At 43.6% G+C, this 19,231-nt stretch overlaps 1 protein-coding gene across 1 annotated transcript in view; it reads right to left on the bottom strand.

Annotated features, from left to right (window-relative positions):
- The window catches only part of MINDY4 (MINDY lysine 48 deubiquitinase 4), a 135,519-nt gene that overhangs the window by 89,653 nt on the left and 26,635 nt on the right, over nt 1-19,231 (bottom strand). The window contains exons 3-5 of the mRNA XM_037837002.1: nt 18,200-18,435; nt 13,891-14,137; nt 8,371-8,798 (exon numbers count right to left, since the gene is read on the bottom strand). Of these exons, the coding sequence (XP_037692930.1) occupies nt 8,371-8,798; nt 13,891-14,137; nt 18,200-18,435 (911 nt within the window). The remainder of the gene's footprint in view (nt 1-8,370; nt 8,799-13,890; nt 14,138-18,199; nt 18,436-19,231) is intronic.

Below are 19,231 nucleotides of genomic sequence, written 5' to 3'. Positions count from 1 at the left end.
GACAGAAATGATTCAACAAGTAATAGGCAAAGGGGTTGGGGATGATAGGATTTAATGATGCAGCAGTTGGCCCTGTCTACTCCCAACACTGTCGCCAGGAACAGCAGAACATCGGGCTTCCAGTAACACCCCCATGCCTTAGGCTGGGGGTGACTCCAAATTGCTGAGCCCTATATCAATTTACTGTGCACCTATGGAAGATCAGAAGAGCCCACAATCTAGAAGGGACTCCAGAGGCTCAAGGCCCTGGGTTTATGTGTCCATCCTTTACACAAGATGAACCTCAGAGCTCAGCCGAGTAGACTGGGATTCTTGGATCAGAGAGAAGTCAGCAGGAGAGGTCTGTGCATCCCTAAGTCCACGTATAGAACATAAGGTGAGGGATGGCAGGGATGGAGGAGCCCCCAAAGAGCACTCCTTCTAACCCCTTCATTACAGTCAAGAGAATAGAGGCCTGGAGAGGGCTGGAGAACTGATCAAGGCAGAAGCTCAACTGCAGAACAGGAAAAATAAATGCTCCCCTTAAAGGCAAGACAGGAAACTGCTTTTACTGTCATCAGAGAATATAGCTGTGAGTGAGCCTATTAGCATGGGCTCGAATGATGGTGGTGGTGTGAGAGTCCATCCCTTAACAGCTTAACAGAGCCCAGAGGAGAACCGTCCCATCAGCAAGAACAAGAGGCTGAGATGGGAACTGTAGGACAGCCCATTGCTCACATCTCTGGACTCCGAGCCCATGGCCCAAGGCCCTCAGGCTACAGGAAAGCCAGTCAACAAGGATAGGAAGTATCATGGCTAAAGAGACATGGACTGTGCTCCAGTGACCATGGCCTAAACCTGCCTCTCCACAGTCTCCCCAACTCAGGGAATAGCCACCTGCTTCTTCCAATTGTTCAGCCACAACCTTGGGAGCCATCCTTGGCTCCTCTGTCTACACAGCACAGCTAATCCATGGGCAAAGCCTGTGGACTCTCCCTCAAATGTGTGTGTGTGTGTGTGTGTGTGTGTGTGTGTGTGTGTGTGTACTTATGAACCAGACCATGCCTCACCACCTTCATCACCATCACCCTGAGCCAAGCCACCATGGGTTCTCCTCTGGACTCTTGCAGTCGCCTCCTAACTGGTCTTCTGCTTCCACTCTTGCCTCCTTGAGTCTAATCTCAACACAGCAGCCAGAGGGATCACTTCAAAACAGATCATGCCATGCGTCTGCTCAACCTCCAAAAGCTCCCATGTCCTTTTGGCAGTTTCCAAGGCCCTACGTGACCAGGCCCTTGCTCCCTCTTGACTCCCACTTCTCCGCCCCCTTTCATCCACTCCGACCTCCAACCAACCACCCCGCTCCCACCTCATGGCCGTGCATGGCTGCTCTCTCTTTGCATTTGCTCCCAGGGATCAAAGGTCTTGTTTCCTGACTTCCTTCTGGTCTCCTCTCCAATGTCACCTTTTCAAAATGCTTTCCACTTGTTATCTCTTTATAAAATAGCAGCCCCACCTCCAGGGCTCCCTGTCTCCCTTTCCTGATTTATTTTTCCTTACAGCACTTACTACCTTTGGGTGTATTATACATTTGCTCGTCTTGGTGGGGGCTGCCTCTCCCCATCTGAAGTGTAAGCTCCAAGAGGACAAGGACTTGGTGCTTTATTCACACTGAGCCCCTGGTGGCTACAGTTGTGTCTGGCACATAGTAGGTCCTTACCAGTCGTGTGCTGGAAAATGTTTTTAAAAACTGGCTCTCTGGGAGATGAGGACCCTGATTTGTAACATCTGCCAGTTTCTCCAGTGTAAATATTTCTACCACAACCAGTTTCAAGCTCCCAACTTTATGACTGCAGGCAGAGTTGAGAAGATACGCCAACAATCAACCGTCAGAACCACTGTAACAAGCAGGCTCTAACATGCCACGAGCACTTACAAAATAGTTGTTGAATAAATCAGTTGAATAAACAAGTATGACAATGAATTGATGGCTTCTTTTCTGAGGCCTTCACTCCAAGAATTCAGGGTCTGAAATCTTCTCCCCGAAACCGAGAGTTATTACATGATGAATGGCACTTTATGTCTTGGTTAATGACAGTTATGACGGAGGTTTTAAGAGAGCCCAGGAAGGACCACATATATTTAAAGCAACAGCTTTAAGTGTTTGCTAGAAGGTAACAGCGGAGTTTATGAAAGAACTCTGCTATACCCGCAGAGGCTCAATGAGTCATTTCCCTGCTCTCTGGAGCTCCATTTCTCATCTGCCAAACAAAGGGCATGGATTCCAAGGATCCTTCCAGGCCTGGCAGTCTATGAATACATGAAGTTAAGAAATTCAAATGGCTCCTAAAGAAGCATCTATTCCAGTCTGCTTTTTAAAGACATCTGATTTAAAATCTCTTTTTTAAACTCCAAATTATTATTCTAATTGAAAATCCAGGGACTCTATCATACTCCAAGCCTGCATTCTGGGAAAGCATCCCCTCACCAGGGCAAAATCAATTAGTGTTCCTGCAATTAACCCCTGCCCAAGCCCGCTGGCACCCCCCACGGCCTGCGGCATGCTGGGCATCCTCCACTCGCTGAACCTGCAGCTCCCAGGGGCCACGGGGCCATGGGTTTTCCTTCCCATGCATGACCCACATGAAAGAGAGAGAGAGACACACCATCAGGCAGACAGAGGAAAATGTCCAGAGAAGGTGGGAAAATAACAAAAATTCTTCTGGGAGTGGTAGGAAGGGAGACTGAGAAGATACAAGGAAAAACACTTTAACAACTGTAATGAGACCAAAAAAGAAAAAAATAAAGTTGCTGCAACAAAGAAACAGCTGCCCTCTGCGGTTGGCAGAATAATGCCCTCCCCCCACCCTCATCCCACCCAAAAATGTCCACATCCTCATCCCTGGGAACTGTAACTATGTCAGGTTACAGGGAAAAGGGGGGCTAAGGCTACAGAAGGAAAGAAGGTTGCTAATCAACTGACCTTAAAATGAGGGAATTTTCTGGGATTATCTGGGTGGTCCAATGTAGTCACAAGGGTCCTTTTAAGTGGAAGAGGGGGCAGAAGAGGGAGAGGCAGAGAGATGGCAGTGTGTGAAGGACTCTGCCCAATTTGCTGGCTTTGAAGGAGGAGGAAGAGGCTGTGAGCCAAGGAATGGGGGCAGCCTCTAGAAGCTGGAAAAGGCAAGAACAGATTCTCTCCCAGCACTTCCAGAAGGAAAACAGCCCTGAAGACACCTTGGTTTTAGCCCAGGGAGATCCATTTGAGATTTCTGATTTGCAGAATAGTAAGATAATAAATGCATGGTGTTTCAAGCATCTGAGTATGGGCAACTTGTTACAGCAGCCACAGGAGGCTAACATACCCTCATACTTGCCCCCACTGCCGGGCCATCTGGCCCTGGGCCTAGATAATGGCTGGGTGAGCCTGGGGAGGCCTGTGCCCCTCTCTGGTCTCAGTATCACTATCAGTGGCATAAGCCTTCGCATCTCAGTGCCCCGCCTCCCGAGGCCCCATGACTCATAGTGCTGGAGGGGCAAACATTTGCTCAATAGTCCTGACAGTTCGATGCAGCTGATGTGGTCAATGTCATGGGTTGAATTCCCAGGGAAGAGAAACAAGTCTTCTCAATTTAATGAACGCAGTCACATCCATGTGTTCCAAGAAGACTAGGCAAAAGTAAGTGGCTGAATTTTGTGCAACCCATGCTCCCAGCTGGAAAATATAACTTGAAGCCCAGTCCTTGTTGCCAGATGCCCAATGTGACATGTTTCAAGCCAACATGCAGAAAATCAACCACAATAGGGTCCATATTCCCATCTGAAGGTCCAGGAACTCATTCAGAGGGACTCTTGGTGTGCCCAAGAGAGAGCTGTTAGCAACATACCTGAGGCCACCTCAAACCACTGTCAGCCTCCATCCAGTGCCTTGGGGAGCCTTCAGGCTTGGAACACCCAGCTCCAGTGACTTATAAATACAGAGCTCACTCTCCCGGGCTCTTAGTCCTGCAATTACTTTCTTGATGGTCTACTCTGTGCCAGGTGTAATCGATAGAAAGTTGATAGAAAGAAAAGATGCAGGATGTGTAAAGGAAATCTGCCCACAACACAGCACCACGAGGGGCAGGGCAAGGATTGCAGGGCAGTCACTGCCATATCCCAACCCTCAGGTCAGGCCAGAGTCCCAGCTGTTCCAAAAGATCAGGAGAGGAACCCAATGATGGCAGCCCTGACAGGCCAGGGACAAGTGACAGTAGGTCTCAAACAGCTACATCCTCCATAATGGGAGCCCAGATGACATCTTTTCTAAGCATCTTCTGAGGTCAAATAGGATCAGATATAAGGAATTGGAGTCAGAGGGCCTGACTGCAGATATGCATGCCCCCAACAACTCAGCAGGTCTCCCCTCTCCTGTCCTACCCCCAGGACAAACGTATGCTCCCTCCCCCAGCCCCTGCCCCTGGGTGTGACTTCCACGGCCACCCGTGAGCCTCACGTTGCAAGAACCCGAGAAGGCTACAGGCAGCCACCTTCCCCTAACCTTCCTTAGGGCAGAGTATGGAGCCAGCTCTGTTGTCATCTCACTGCACTTTGACATGTTTTAGAAAAATGATACATGCGCATGTTCATTTGACTGGGAGCACCTCAAGCTCACAGGCCCTAGTATACCCTGGCTCAGAACTGTATTCATTGAATTGAATAAAAAATGATCAGGGTGGGGGATCCACTGAAGCTAGGAGGTGAGGAGGGTAGGGAGAGTGTGACACCTAACATCATACTCAATGATGAAAGACTGAAAGCTTTCCCTCTAAGATCTGGAACAAGACAAGGATGCTCACTGTCACTACCGTTACTTAACATTGTACTGGAAGTTCTAACCTGAGCAATTACACAAGAAAAAGAAATAAAAGGCATCCAAATTGGACAGGAAGAAGTAAACTTACCTTAGTTGAAGATCTCTGACCCTATTTATAGAAAGTCCCAAAAAATCTACAACAAAACTACTAGAGATAATAAATGAATTCAACAAAGTGACAGGGTACAAGATCAATGTGCAAAAATCAGTAGTGTTTCTATACACTAGTAATGAGCAAGCTGAGGAAGAAATCAAGAAAAAAAAATCCATTTACAATAACAACTGAAAGAATCAAAGATCTAGGAATAAATTTAACCAAGGGTGTAAAGGACTTGTACACAGAAAACTACAGAACATTGCTAAAAGAAATCAAGCAATATCTAAATAAACGGAAGGACATTTTGTGTTCAGGGATTGGAAAACTAGATATCATTAAGATGTCAGTTCTACCCAAAGTGATTTACAGATTCAATACAATCTCAACCAAAATTCCAACAGTCCATATTGCAGAAATGGAAAAGCCAATTATCAAATTTGTTGGAAGGGTAAAGGGCCCAGAATAGCCAAAACACCTTGAAAAAAAACAAAGTTGGAGGATTCACACTTTCTGACTTTAAAACATATTACAAAGCTACACTGGTCACAACAATGTGATTTTGACACTAGGATAGATATATTGACAAATGACATTGAATTGAGAATTCAGAAATAGACCTTCACATCTACAGCCAATTGATTTTTGACAAGACTGCCAAGTCTTCTTAATTGGGAAAGAATACTGTCTTCAACAAATGGTACTGGGAGAATTGGCTATCCATATGCAAAAGAATGAAACAGGACCCCTGTCTCACACCACACACAAAAATTAATTCAAAATAGATCAAAGACCTAAATATAAGAACCAGGACTATAAAACTCCTAGAAAAAAATGTAGAGAAGCATCTTCAGGATCTTGTGTTAGACAATGGTTACTTAGAGTTTATACCCAAAGCACAAGCAACAAAAGAAAAGACAGATAAATGGGACCTCCTCAAAATTAAAAACTTTTGTGCCTCAAAGTACTTTGTCATGAAAGTGATGGGAGAAAATACTTGGAAACCAACTATCCAATAAGGGTTTAATATCCAGAATATATACAGAAATCCTACAATTTAAAAATAAGACAAACAACCCAATTTAAAAATGTGCAACACTAGGCAGGTGAACTCACTACCCTCCCCTATGTGGGACACGACTCCCAGGGGTGTGAATCCCCCTGACAACACGGGAAATGTCTCCTGGGGATGAGCCTGGACCCAGCACTGTGGGACTGAGAAAATCTTCTTGACCAAAAGGCGGAAGAGAGATGAAACAAAATAAGTTTTCAGTGGCTGAGAGATTTCAAATGGAATAGAGAGGTCACTCTGAAGGGTATTCTTATGAGCTGTATAGATAACACTTTTTAGTTTTTAGTGTGTTGGAATGGCTAGAGGGAAATACCTGAAGCTGTTGAATTGCAACCCAGTGACCTTGAATCTTGAAGAAGACTGTGTAACTATGTAGCTTGCACAGTGTGACTGTGTGATTATGAAAACCTTATGGCTCACACTCCCTTTATCCAGTGTATGGACAGATGAGTAGAAAAACGGGGACAAAAATTAGATGAAGAATAGGGTGGGATGGAGGGGATGGAAAGTTTTGGGTGTTCTTTTTTGCTTTTATTTTTATTTTGGTGTAAGGAAAATGTTCAAAAATTGATTCTGGGGTGAATGCACAACTGTATGATGGAGCTGTGAATTACTGATTGTACACTGTGGAGGGCTGTAGTGCATGTGAACGTATCTCAATAAAACTGTATTTTTTTAAAAAAATGGGCAAAAGACTTGAATAGACATTTCTCCAAAGAGGATATACAAATGGCTAAAAAGTTCATGAAAAGATGCTCAACATCACTAGCTATTAGGGAAACGTATATCAAAACCACAATGAGAGATTTCACACCCACTAGAATGGCTACTATTTTTTAAAAAAACAAAACAGAAAACCGCAAGTGTTAGAGAGGATGTGGAGAAATAGGAACACACGTTCATTGCTAGTGGGAATGTAAAATGGTGCAGCTGCTGTAGAAGACAGTTTGGCAGTTCCTCAGAAAACTAAGTATAAATTACCATATGATTTGGCAATCTTGCTACTAAGAATATACCCAGAATAACTGAAAGCAGGAACTCAAACAGATATTTGCACACCAATATTCATAGCAGCATTATTCACAATTGCCAGAAGATAGAAGCAACTCAAGTGTCCATCATCCAATGAATGGATAAACAGAATGTGGTACATACGTATAATAGAATATTATTCAGCTGTAAAAGGGAATGAAGTCCTGATGCATGCAACAACATGGATGAACATTGAGGACATTATGTTGAATAAAATAAGCCAAACACAAAAGAACAAATATTGCATGATCTCACTGATATGAACTAATTATAGCAAGCAAACTCACAGAGTTAAAATCTAGATTATAGATTTCCAGAATGGGGAATTGAAGTTTAATTTGTACAGAATTTCTATTTAGGTTGATCATAAAGGTTTGGAAATGGATGGTGGTGATGGTAGCACAATATTGTGAGTGTAATTAACCGTGCTGAATTACATAGGTGAATGTGGTTAAAAGGGGAAAGTTTAGGACATATGTTATTAGACTAAAAATTAAAAGATAAAACATAGGACTGTATAACACAGTGAACCCTATCATGATGATAGAGTATAGCAAATAATACAAGTATAAGAATGTTCTTTCATGAAATATACAAATATACTACACTAATAGAAGGTGTTAAAAGAAGGTGGTATTAGGGGGGAAAACACCTAATATAAACTATGGACAACAGCTAACAGAACTATTTTAATTATCTTTCATCAATTTTGACAAAGGTAACCACCACTAAGGAAAATAGTACAATTGCAAAAAAAAAGTGCTATCAATTGTAACAAATGTTCCACACCAGTGCAAGGTGTTGGTGGTGGGACGGTGTATGGGGACCCCGTATTTTATGCATGATTGTTCTGTAAACCCACAACTTCTCCAATAAAATAATTTTTTTTTAAATCATTCAATGTAGGACCCATCAAAGCGATGGTAAAAGAACAAAAGGAAAAGGAGTAAGGACAGGGAAAAAAAAAGAAAATACTGCCCAAAGGGAGCTTTGAGGGGCTGATTCATCACCACCACGTGGGAGCAATGAACCCCTCACCTTTTGGTTTCCCACAGAGACACCTCTTGTGCCACATCAGCCTGGTCATGTTGCAGCAAGTTTGCTTTGGGACCATCTGCTGAAGACTTCTTCAGCTTTGGGTAGAAGGGAGGAGGGTCAAGGACTTCCTTCTGGCCTGGAGCCTGGGCTCCATCTCACCCCTGGTAGATGGGCCACAGTCAGTGCCATCTTGCCTATTTCACAGACTTGCTACAAGAGACCAAAGAGTTTGGGAAGGCCCCTCAGAAGCCACAAGGCTTTTCATTTTGAAACGCCATCACCTTGGCACAGCAGGCTCACCTGAGGGCTGGGGGCTGGCCTCCCTGCCGTTTGAATGCTCTTTCCAGTCTCTCCTGGGTCGTCCAGGAATTCCCACCAGGCAAGGAGAACTTCAAGGGCGTCCTGCCTGCCGCTGTGCTGCCGTCCACTGCTGGGCTGCCCGCTGAAGGCTCTTTCAACCTGGCCCTCTCCCGCTGGGGCAGGCCTTTGCCGGGCAGGTGGGCCGGGCTGCTGGGAGTGGTTTTCCGCTTCTCTGTGGTCAGTTCACTCAGCTGACCCAGGGGGTTCCTGGAGGGGGAGCCGTTGCTCGTGGCCAAGACCTCCTGTGGGGCTGGACAGACGGGGGATCCCATGGCGAGCTCGGGCACCTTCTGACTCTCTTCTTCTGGGGGCTGAGTACTGCTACTCAAGCCCGGGGACCGCCTCAGAGAGCGTTTGCGGAAGGAATCCTGAAAGGGGCAAGGACGAGAAGCAGTGAGGACCCCTCTTAGCGAAGATGGAAAAACAGTGTCTCTTGCCTCAAGCATTTGCCCATGATATTCCCTCCCCTGGGAACGTCTTCTCCCAGCCCCACCTCCTTCTGTTAAGATCTTACTTATTCTTGGAGGTGATCCTCAAATGCAAGCATCCCTATGCTGCTTCCACAGGTACGTATCCCACCTGCATAAAGCCCCTCAGCCTTTCTCCTACCCCTTACAGACAGCAGCCTCAGGGAGCAAGGAAAACTGTAAATCCTGAGTCAGATGCTGTTCTAACTCCAGCATCACCCCCTTCCAGCCATGTCGCTTGTGGCAAGTTAACCTCTCTATTCCTCGTTTCCCTCACCATCATCCAACCAGTCCACAATCCACTATGTGTAATTTCTAAATCCCAAAACCTCTGAACATGAAAGTTTCTTTTGGAATCCTGTGGCAAATTCTTTTTGTTTACTGTTGCGAGGTTTACTCACAATTTAGTTGTAGAAATGTTAACGGGTTTGCTTATACAGTGCTACCCCAGACCCTACTGCAGGCATTACATTGTATATGATTTACAGACTGTATTTCTAAAATTAAAAAAAAAAAATCTGAATTCCAATACAGATTTGACCCAAAGATATTAGATGGGGGATTATGGACCTGTAATATCTGTTCCCCACAAGATTGGGGTGAGGTCTCTCTGAGAGAACACGAGGAAGGCAGTGCATAGAGCCAGGCACATTGCAGCGCTCAGCAAAGGCTAGCGGCTGCCATGCTTATTTGCTCCTCTCCCCACTTATGTATGGTCTTAACCTCCTCCTGCCGGTAGATCAGGGATGGCAGAGGCCATTTCTCACTGTCTCTGGTGTCTTCAGATCCAATACCTAGAGAGTGCTGAAGATTTGCTTAGTTTTAGAAATGAAGGAATTCCAAGAGTGAACTGAAATTTTCTCACTTACTATAAACCTATTAACTGATAAAATGGGAACTCACATGGTTACCAGTCAGTGGAGGGGAGAGCAAAAACAGAGCTGCTGGGTTTTTCCTTCATTTAAAATTCCAAACCTCTCAGCATTTCCAGAAATAATCCAGGGCCGAATGGTAAATCTAAGCTGGAACAAGAAAAGCTAATTGTGTAGTGTTCTGGCCTAGTGGAAATTACTAGGCACCAAAAAAATTTCCTCAAAAAGCTACCCAGGGCATCCCCTGCCACAAAGTGGGGAAGACATTAGTCACCATCCCCAAGAAGACTCAGACTTCCGGCCAAGGGGAACCCAGTCCCTCACCTCATCCTTCAGTGACTACAGAGCTGCTCCGGTAGTAAACTGATGCAATACCTAGTAAGTTTGGGCTCTTTTCTCTTGAGCAACCAATAAATATGGCCAAGGTACACAGAAGCTCATAAAATACCTTCCAGAAAATCTGGGAAAATTCCACAGCAACCCATCCTTCAATGTCCTTACAGGAGTCAAATATCCCAGGGAAAAACTATACCTCCCAAAACAACCACTAGAAAAAGTTTGCAACAGTGCCCTTGGTAGTAAAGCATATGCAGCCTGCTCACATCCCAGTTAAGAAGCGGTCCCACTTACACACATTTGATGATTAGAATCTCGCTGTAGGACAGGATCCTAGCGTTACCTGGTCCAGGATGGCCCATCAACACCATGGGGCCCCAAACCCTTTTAGGGGGATCAAAACTATCTTCATCATAATAATATGACATAATGTGCCTTTTTCACTGTGTTGACATTTGCAGCAATGGTACAAAAGCAAAAGTGGGAAACACTGCTGGCCCTTAGCATGAATCAAGGCAGTAGAACCAAACTTCACCAGTGCTCATTCTATTCTTCACTGACACACACATGCAATAAAAATACATAAATAAGAAGCTAAGTTCACTTAGAAATGCCTTTGCTGGAGCATTAAAAAATAATAATTATATTAAATAACAGCCTAACAACACATATTGTTTTAATAGTCCGTGTGACAAAATGGATGCATATATATAAAGCATTCTGCTGGGTACGGTAGTAGGGTGGTATCTCAAGGGAAAGTACTTGTGTGATTGTCTGAGTCGTGAGCTGAACTAGGTATTTTTTCATGGAACCCAACTTTTACTTGAAAGAACAACTGACAAACTATGGTTATTTGCACTTGGGTATTTGGTAGACATTTTCTTGGAAATAAATTGAGCCTATCACTTCAAGGGAAGCAAATTGATATTAATCATCTGTCAATGATAAAATGCAAGCTTTCGGATAAAAATTAGAATTTCGGAAAACTTGTACTTACCACTGTGAACCTGAGGGCTTCCTAATACTTAAAATATTTTCTGTTGAGTTGGGTGGTGTGCAAGTTTGAATCTGTTATGTACCCCAGAAAAGATTATTTTCTTTCAATACAATCTTGTGGGGCAGACCTATTGCGGGTGGGACCTTTTGATTAGGTTGTTTCCATGGAGATGTGACCCAACTCATTCAAGGTGGGTTTAATCCCCTTGCTGGAGTCCTCTATGAGAGGATAAAAGGCAGAGACATTTAGGAGGGAGTAGAGACAAGCTAAGAAAGAAAACACCCTGAGAAAAGCAAGAAGGACCCACAGAATCTGAGAGAGCCATTTTGAGACAAGGAGAAGAAGGGCCAGCAGACTCTGGCCATGTGCCTTTCCATGTGACAGAAGAACCCTTTCCTCAGAAAAGGCATCTACCTCTTGATGCCTTAATTTGGGCATTTTCATGGCCTTAGAACTAAATTTGAAACTTAATAAATCCATTGAAAAAGTAAGCCCATTTCTGGTATATTGCATTCCAGCAGCTTTAGCAAACCGAAACAGGTGGTATCATCAACAAACATGATTTTTTGATATTGTATAATGAAATGTGACAACACTTGGAATATCTGTATAACTTAGTAAACCAATCTTTTCCAAATGATTCACTCAAAGTGCAAGACAGATCAATGGAACTTGACAAAGTATGAAAAGTTTGTTGATAAGTTTTCAGATTCCACTTTAAGAAACTATCTCATGTTAAATTTTGGTGGAGTATCAAAAAACAAAAAGGTTATTAAAACACTCTTCCCATTTCCAGCTTCATATCTGTGTAAGGCCATATTTTCTTCATGTACTTCAACCAAACTATATCACAACAGATTGAAGGCAGAAGCACACGAGACTCAAATTGTCTTCTACTGAGCCAGGCATTAGAGATTTGCAAAAATATAAAACAATGCTATTCATCTCACTTATCTTTTGTTTTGGAAAATAAGCTATTTTTTCAAAAAAATGTTACTCATGTTAAATGTAATAGGTTTATTATTGATATTTTTGATGATTTAATAAGTAGATATCTTTTAACTTTTCAGATTTAATTTCTAATACAGTAAATATCAATAGACATAATGCACATAAACAAAAGCTTTTGGGGCCCCTCAATTTTAAGAGCATAAAGGGATCATGAGACCCAGAAGTTTGAGAATCACTGATCTATTTGAAACTCTCACGTACACAGGAACCTCTTCTACAGCAAGCCCACCCCTATCCCCAGCAAGGGGGCATCTAGCCTCCCTCACCATAACCAGTAATGTCTCATCCCTTCCAAAAGGGCCCATTCCACTGCCAAGGGGACTCTGATTCTCTGAGAGCCCCTCATACCACCCCTCCCCACTGGCCCCAGCTATGCTTTCTGGAGATACCAGGCAAGTCTAGACCATTCAACATAACAAACACACACCAGGCACACACATGACAGGGTCCCTGCTCTCAGGAGGCTGTCGTCTCACATGCCACTTCAGTCCGTCCATTTGGTAGTAACTGCCCAAGACGTCCTTGAGGTTCTGAAGCCACATCCAAGCTTGGTAAGAAACAGAGCACCGAGATCAACTAGCAATGTCTGCCCTGAGCACAGCCTCAGGGAGTGGCAAGAGGCGACAGTCTGGAAGCCACATATTTGCCGTCCTGGGGCTAGGCTATTCCTACCTCCATCCTTGAAGAAACCTCTTATACCCTTCCCCACCTTCAACAAGCCTTCTCTTCCCAAGGTTAAACATCTCTAGATCTTTCAATTTCCTCTGAATACTTCACCTTCCTAGTCCATTTCCTCTGGACACAGTCCAGTTTATGAACGTTCTTCTTCAAGTACAAGACACCGAGGATGGGTGGACCCCCAGAGTGCATTACCCTCTGAGAGCCATGAAATCCCAGAGCGAGGACAGACCCAACACAACTGGACAAGCAAAAGAGACTGAGGCCAAGAGGAATAAAAGCCTTGACCAAGGATGTATGAGATCAAGGCAGAGATGGAGAGAGGATTCACTTCCCTCTGTCCTCATCCAAATGAATCGGGAGCACAGAACAGGCATCTACACCCACAAGCCACATCCAAACATAAAGCATGCACCTGAGAGTGCGGCAGCCTGCCTGGGACACAGCACTGCCTCCTTGGGTTCGCTCGGGCTCCTGACTTGAAAGAAACTACACTTTGAGTTTGATTTTTGTGTTCGCTTTGATGTTGCTTGTTCATTTTTTGCCAACTCCTTTTACATTTGTTCTCCCATGGGGTTTAGTTTCTCTGCCTAATGGGACCTAACCATGGTCTCTCTTTAAGGGAGGTCATAAAACAATGATATCAGATTTTTAGGATACCTTTTCTGAAAGAGAATAGCAAAAGCAAAACAAATGAAACTACAAGGATTGGGGTTCCTTTCCCTTTTAACTCTCATGTTTTAAAAAAATAAAAATGTAATTTCTCCAGATCCTCCACTCCTGCAAGGCAATGACAAAGCTAGGTAGATGTGTTCTCACTTGGCAAACGTCCATAAAACCATGGTGCGCCAGAGACAGGACCCTTGGGGAGCCCTCGGCCCATCTGCCCTGTTGACAAGATAGGTAAACTGAGGGCAGGGAAGGAGCGGTCCCAAGGCCCAAAGTGCATCAACAGCAGAAGTGGGAAGAAAACAGGGGCAGGTGCTCTCCCCAACCTACCACACAGACTCCCCCTGCTTTAGGCTGTCTTGTGGCATCTTAAGCCTTGCTCCATCCTCTCTTTCCACTCTCATAACCAGAGTTAGAGCAACAACCCCACCTGTGGGGAGCTGGCGATGGGCCCAGCCATCATGCCTCGGACAATCAGGCCCGACTTCGGCCTGGTCTTCTCTCCCATCTTCTTCATGTCCAAGGAAAGCTCTGGCGATTTAAGATCTTCCATCTTCTCCCATGCAGGAGCCAAGGGTGGGCTTTCACCTTGGACAGTCTGCAAGGGCTTACTTTTGTATGGGAGCCTTTTGGACGACACAAAATTACCAAGTGCATCCCCATCAAGATTGTCATGTCTGCAAAAAAAAAAAAAAGGAATATTTATATTAAAACCAATTCCCCCAAAGGAATTAGTAACAGCAATCATAAATTCAAAATTCAAAAGGCACTCAGAAAAAAAATATATTTGCAGGGCCCCCCCCCCACCTCCGAGGACTGGGGGAAAATGAGGAAGTGTTGGACTTCCTCACCTGGACTGATGCTGATGATCTCACAAACATTGAGGACTAGCATTTTGATGTGTCGAGCCCTCTATCATGGGACTTGCCCTTATGAAACTCATTACTGCAAAGGAGAGTCTATGCTTGCATATAATTGTGCCTAAGAGTCTCCCCCTCAGTACCTCTTTGTTGCTCAGATGTGACCCTCTCTCTCTAGCTAGGCCACCTCAGCAGGTGAACTCACTGCCCTCCCATCTACGTGGGACCTGACTCCCAGGGGTGTAAATCTCCTGGTAATGCAGGATCTGACTCCCAAGTATGAATCTGGACCCAGCATCGTGGGATTGAGAAAATCTTCTTGACCAAAAGGGGGATGCGAAATGAAACAAAATTTCAGTGGCTGAGAGATTTCAAATGGAGTCGAGAGGTCACTCAGGTGGACATTCTTATGCACTATATAGATAATACCTTTTAGGTTTTAATGTATTGGAATAGCTAGAAGTGAATATCTGAAAGTGTCAAACTGCAACCTAGTAGTCTGGACTCTTGAAGACAATTGTATAACAATGTAGCTTGCAAGGGGTGACAGTGTGATTGTAAAGTCTTGTGGATCACACTCTCTTTATCAAGTGTATGGATGGATGAGTAGAAAAATGGGGACAAAAACTAAACGAAAAATAGGGTGGGATGGGGGGTATGATTTGGGTATTCTTTTTTACTTTTATTTTTTATTCGGATTTTGATTCTTTCTGATGTAAGGAAAATGTTCAAAAACAGATTAGGGTGATGTATGCATAACTATATGATGGTGCTGTGAACAATTGATTGTACACCATGGATGATTGTATGGTATGTGAATATATTTCAATAAAACTGAATTTAATTTAAAAAAAAAAGGCACTCATAGGTAGAAAAATGGGGACAAAAACTAAATGAAAAATAGGGTGGGATGGGGAGGATGATTTAGGTGGTTTTTTTTTACTTTTATTTTTTTTACTCTTATTTTTATTCTTTCTGGTGTAACAAAAATGTTCAAAAATAAATTGGGGTAATGAATGCACAACTATATGATGATACTGTGAACAGTTGATTGCATACCATGATGATTGTATGGTATGTGAATATATCTCAATAAACTGAATTTAAAAAAAAAAACCAATTGTCTATAAACAATTTAAGGGTTTATTTCTGGACCCTCAAATCTATTGCATTGATCTATTTGTCTAGACTTATGGTGCTACCATACTATCTGGATTATTATAGATTGCAGTGAGTTTTAAAATTGGGAAGTCTGTGTCCTCCAACTTTGTTTTTTTTCCAAGACTGTTCTGGCTGCTGGGTCCCATGAATTTGTTATGAATTTTAGGCTCTGCTTGTCAATCTATGCAATAAACCTAGGGGATTTTGATGGAAAAAAAATTAAAATAAAAAATAAAAAAATAAAAATAAAAAAGGCACTCATATTAAGCCTGTTACCAAAATATATGATGATTGCCAACCATACAGTGTATTATCATTAAAAGTAAAAGACAGAAAATACTTTGGTGTCAGGGCAAGTCCAGCCTACAAAGCAAGCAAATGAAATCCAGGGTCCTTCTTCCCTGGGGATCCTTGATCGGACCCTCGAGTCCTCAAAACAGAGAACTCTTGGGTCTCGTGGATTAATCTTGAGTGATTAAGGAAAACTGCAGCCCCTCAATGCAGCCCCCGTCTGTGAGCTCAGCCTCACTCCTGCCATCAAGAGAGAAGCAAAAAGAACCGCAGCCACTTTGGCACCCCCTGACTGTTCAGTGAGGGGTGAGTCAGGCTTGCCAACAGCTGGTTTAGTTGGGAGGCTTGGTACTGAAAGAGAAAATGAGTGAGGGGGTGAGTGAGAGAGAAAGCAAGTAAGAGAGCGAGAGAAAAGAAAGTGAGAGACAGCACATAAGACCAAACTAGAAGCAGTGAGAGAGAATAGAGTGAGAGAGAAACAGAGACAAAGCAAGAAGTCCAAGCAAAGAGGGATCTTACCTGCCATCACCTAGAACCCAGCCCTGCTCCAACACAGGCTGGGGTATTTCCTACCAGCAGACTCGGGCATAAACGGGTACTGACACCCATCTAGGCCAAGCAGGCACTGGGTCACATATGAAGAAGCAGCACGTGTGCTATGACTGGGGAGGGGTCTTGAACCAGGCTGGGGAAATCTAGAAGGATTTCCTGGGCAGGCAGCCCCTAGGTCTGAAAGAATAAGTAGGGCGAGGTAGCCAGGAGAGGGTTCTGGGCACTAGCACCAAGTCCTGTAAAAGCATGACATGTTCAGGTCACCATAGGGGCTGGATCATGGAAAGGACTTTGTGGGTTATCCTAAGGAGTTTGGATTTTATCCTGAAAGTTAAGGGGAGCATTGGAAGGCTGTTCAGCAGGGAGGCAGCAAGGCCAGATTTGTTTGGTGGAAAGCTCACACAGTCTTACTAGAGGAGATTACTAGAGGTCTGGAAACCAGTGCAGAGCCTGTGGGAGTTTTCCAGAAGAAAGAAGATGAGGGCCTGCCCGGAGGCAGCTGTGGTAAGGACAGAGAAACAGGGAGAGAGCACAGTATCCGTGGTGTGGTGAGGGGCACACAACATTGTGAATGTAATTAATGCCACTGAATTCAGTGTATACTGAATTGTACCCTTAAAAATGGTTCAAATGGCAAATTTTATGTTATATATGTGTTACCACAATAAAGGTTTTTAAAAAATGAAAATTAAAATGAAAAAAAAAGAGTGTCATTAAGGATGAAGAGCTGATGGGACTTAAAGATGTAGAAAATGATAGAGCAGGAAAAGACAAGGATAACACCCAAGTTTGGGGCTTGGCTAGCTGGATAGAGCTCAGAAGGTTCAGCTACCACGTTGCAGGTTTTTACCGAATCGGGGATATTTCATTTCCTAGGCAGGCAGTGAGTGCCTTGAAGAAGAGACCATCTTCTTCATATCACCCTCATTACCTCTCACTTCTTAAGTCTGGAGTAAATTTTTTTTTATTGGCCTCCCTCTTTTTGGCAGCTTGACCCTAAGTTTTGGTTACCCTGAAGCAAGAGAAAGCTTTCCCACAGAGCTGGGAGAAGACCCCCGTGCCCAGGGAGCACTGCTCACTGTGGTGGCTGCGTGCAGAGAGACGTGTGGAGAGTGTCATCTAATCTCCCTATTTCCCTGGTAATAGAGTCTCCATCAAGAATGCCAACTCATTTTCCTAGTAAGAACTCCAGAAGCCATTTTTTCATAGATTTTTCCATCTCTATGGTATTTCACTGCCTTTTAGGATTCTCTACCACTGTTTTTAAGAAAAGACAGACAAACAAACAGCCCCTGAGACTTGCAAATCATGGAATTTAAAATAAACCCTTTGAATCATAGGTATTCTCCTTCACAGAGTGGTCCGTTCCCTTGGCCTCAAGAAAAACAAGCACCTCATGGCCAGGATTTAGGCACAGTGGGGTAAGCAGATTGATGGCCCCAAAGATGTCCCCAAAGGCCTTAATCCCTGGAACCTGTGCATGTCACCTTGGGTGCAGAAGGAACTCTGCAGATATGAGTGAGCTGGGGGGATTATCCAGGATTACCCAGGAGGGCCCAGTGAAGGAGGCAGGAGGATCAGAAAGAATAATAGATGAGAAACAGAAGCAAGAGGTTGGAATGATGCAAGAAAGGGGCCACGAGCCAAGGAATGTGGGCAGCCTCTAGAAGATGGAAAAGGCCAGGAAACCCATTCAACTCTAGGGCCTTCAGAAATAACCAGCCCTGCCGACACCTTGACTCTAACCCAGTGAGACTGATTTTGGCCTGCAGGCCTCTAGAATGTAAGATTTAAATTCTCTAAGTCACTAAATTTATAGTAATTTGCTACAGCAGCTACAGGAAACTAATATACAGAGTCAATGGGAAGGACTACCTGGCTTTGCTTGTTTCTGACAACGATGTTCTCCATCCAGTGTCGTCATCTGAAAGGTCATATATATTTACCAGCGTGGTCTCTGAGCATCTCAATGGCAACTTATTGCTTTTCTTTGGAATTGAGAGTGCAGGAATTGGTGTTTCTAAAGTGAAATTGTTAGCAGTATTTCCGAAGTGGTCCAGAAAGTATCTGGTAATGAGTTCCAGGTTTGTTTTTAGAGGATTTTCCTTTGCCTATTATTGGGAGAAAAAAATCATTGTGTTTATTGATGTAGGAAAAGGGTGCAAAAGACAATTATTCTATTTCTACAAGTTTATCAACTTGCCACTCACTCATGAGTTCTTCAGCAGACATTTACTGAATCCCTGTATGTTTCAGGCACATGTTAGATAGGGACACAGAGATAAAGACAAAACCTCTATCCTAAAAGAACTAGCAGATAATACAGGAGTCAGACAACTCAATGAACAATTACAATAAAATGGTATATTAACAGAGGAATACCTTAGCAAATTTTCTTTTTTTTTACCTCCTAGATGTAACTTCATAAAATACATAGACTTTCATCTAAACAAAATTAACACTTTTATGGCTTACTAACGCTACAAGTTTATAAACATTCGGGACCTGGGTATTTTCTTAGTTTGTGTGCTCTGCATTATTTAACACTGGATGCCAGGGTAAAGCAGACCACAGAAACAGAAGGTTACTGTAAAGAACATAGAGAGGCAATCAGGACTGATGCAGTTTACATTCCAACCGTTAAAAAAAAAAAAAAAAAAGGTAAAATAAAAATAAAATTCTTCAGTAGTAGCTGGAAATAAATGGTATCAGTATTTCTCAACCCTCACTGAACCAAACATCATCTTTGGAGGTCTTTTTAAAAATATCAGATTCCTGGGCCCCACCAAGCTTTACAAAGCCAGAATCTCAAAGGCGGAGGCCTTGATTTTTTTAGAACTCCCCCAAGTGATTTGACAGACGCAGCTACCGAAGTGCTAATCCACAGGTGGGCCTCAGGGATCCAGA

The sequence above is a fragment of the Choloepus didactylus genome, chromosome 5 (genome assembly GCF_015220235.1).
Source record: "Choloepus didactylus isolate mChoDid1 chromosome 5, mChoDid1.pri, whole genome shotgun sequence".
NCBI lineage: Eukaryota > Metazoa > Chordata > Mammalia > Pilosa > Megalonychidae > Choloepus > Choloepus didactylus.
This window is presented reverse-complemented; position numbering and strand designations above follow the sequence as displayed.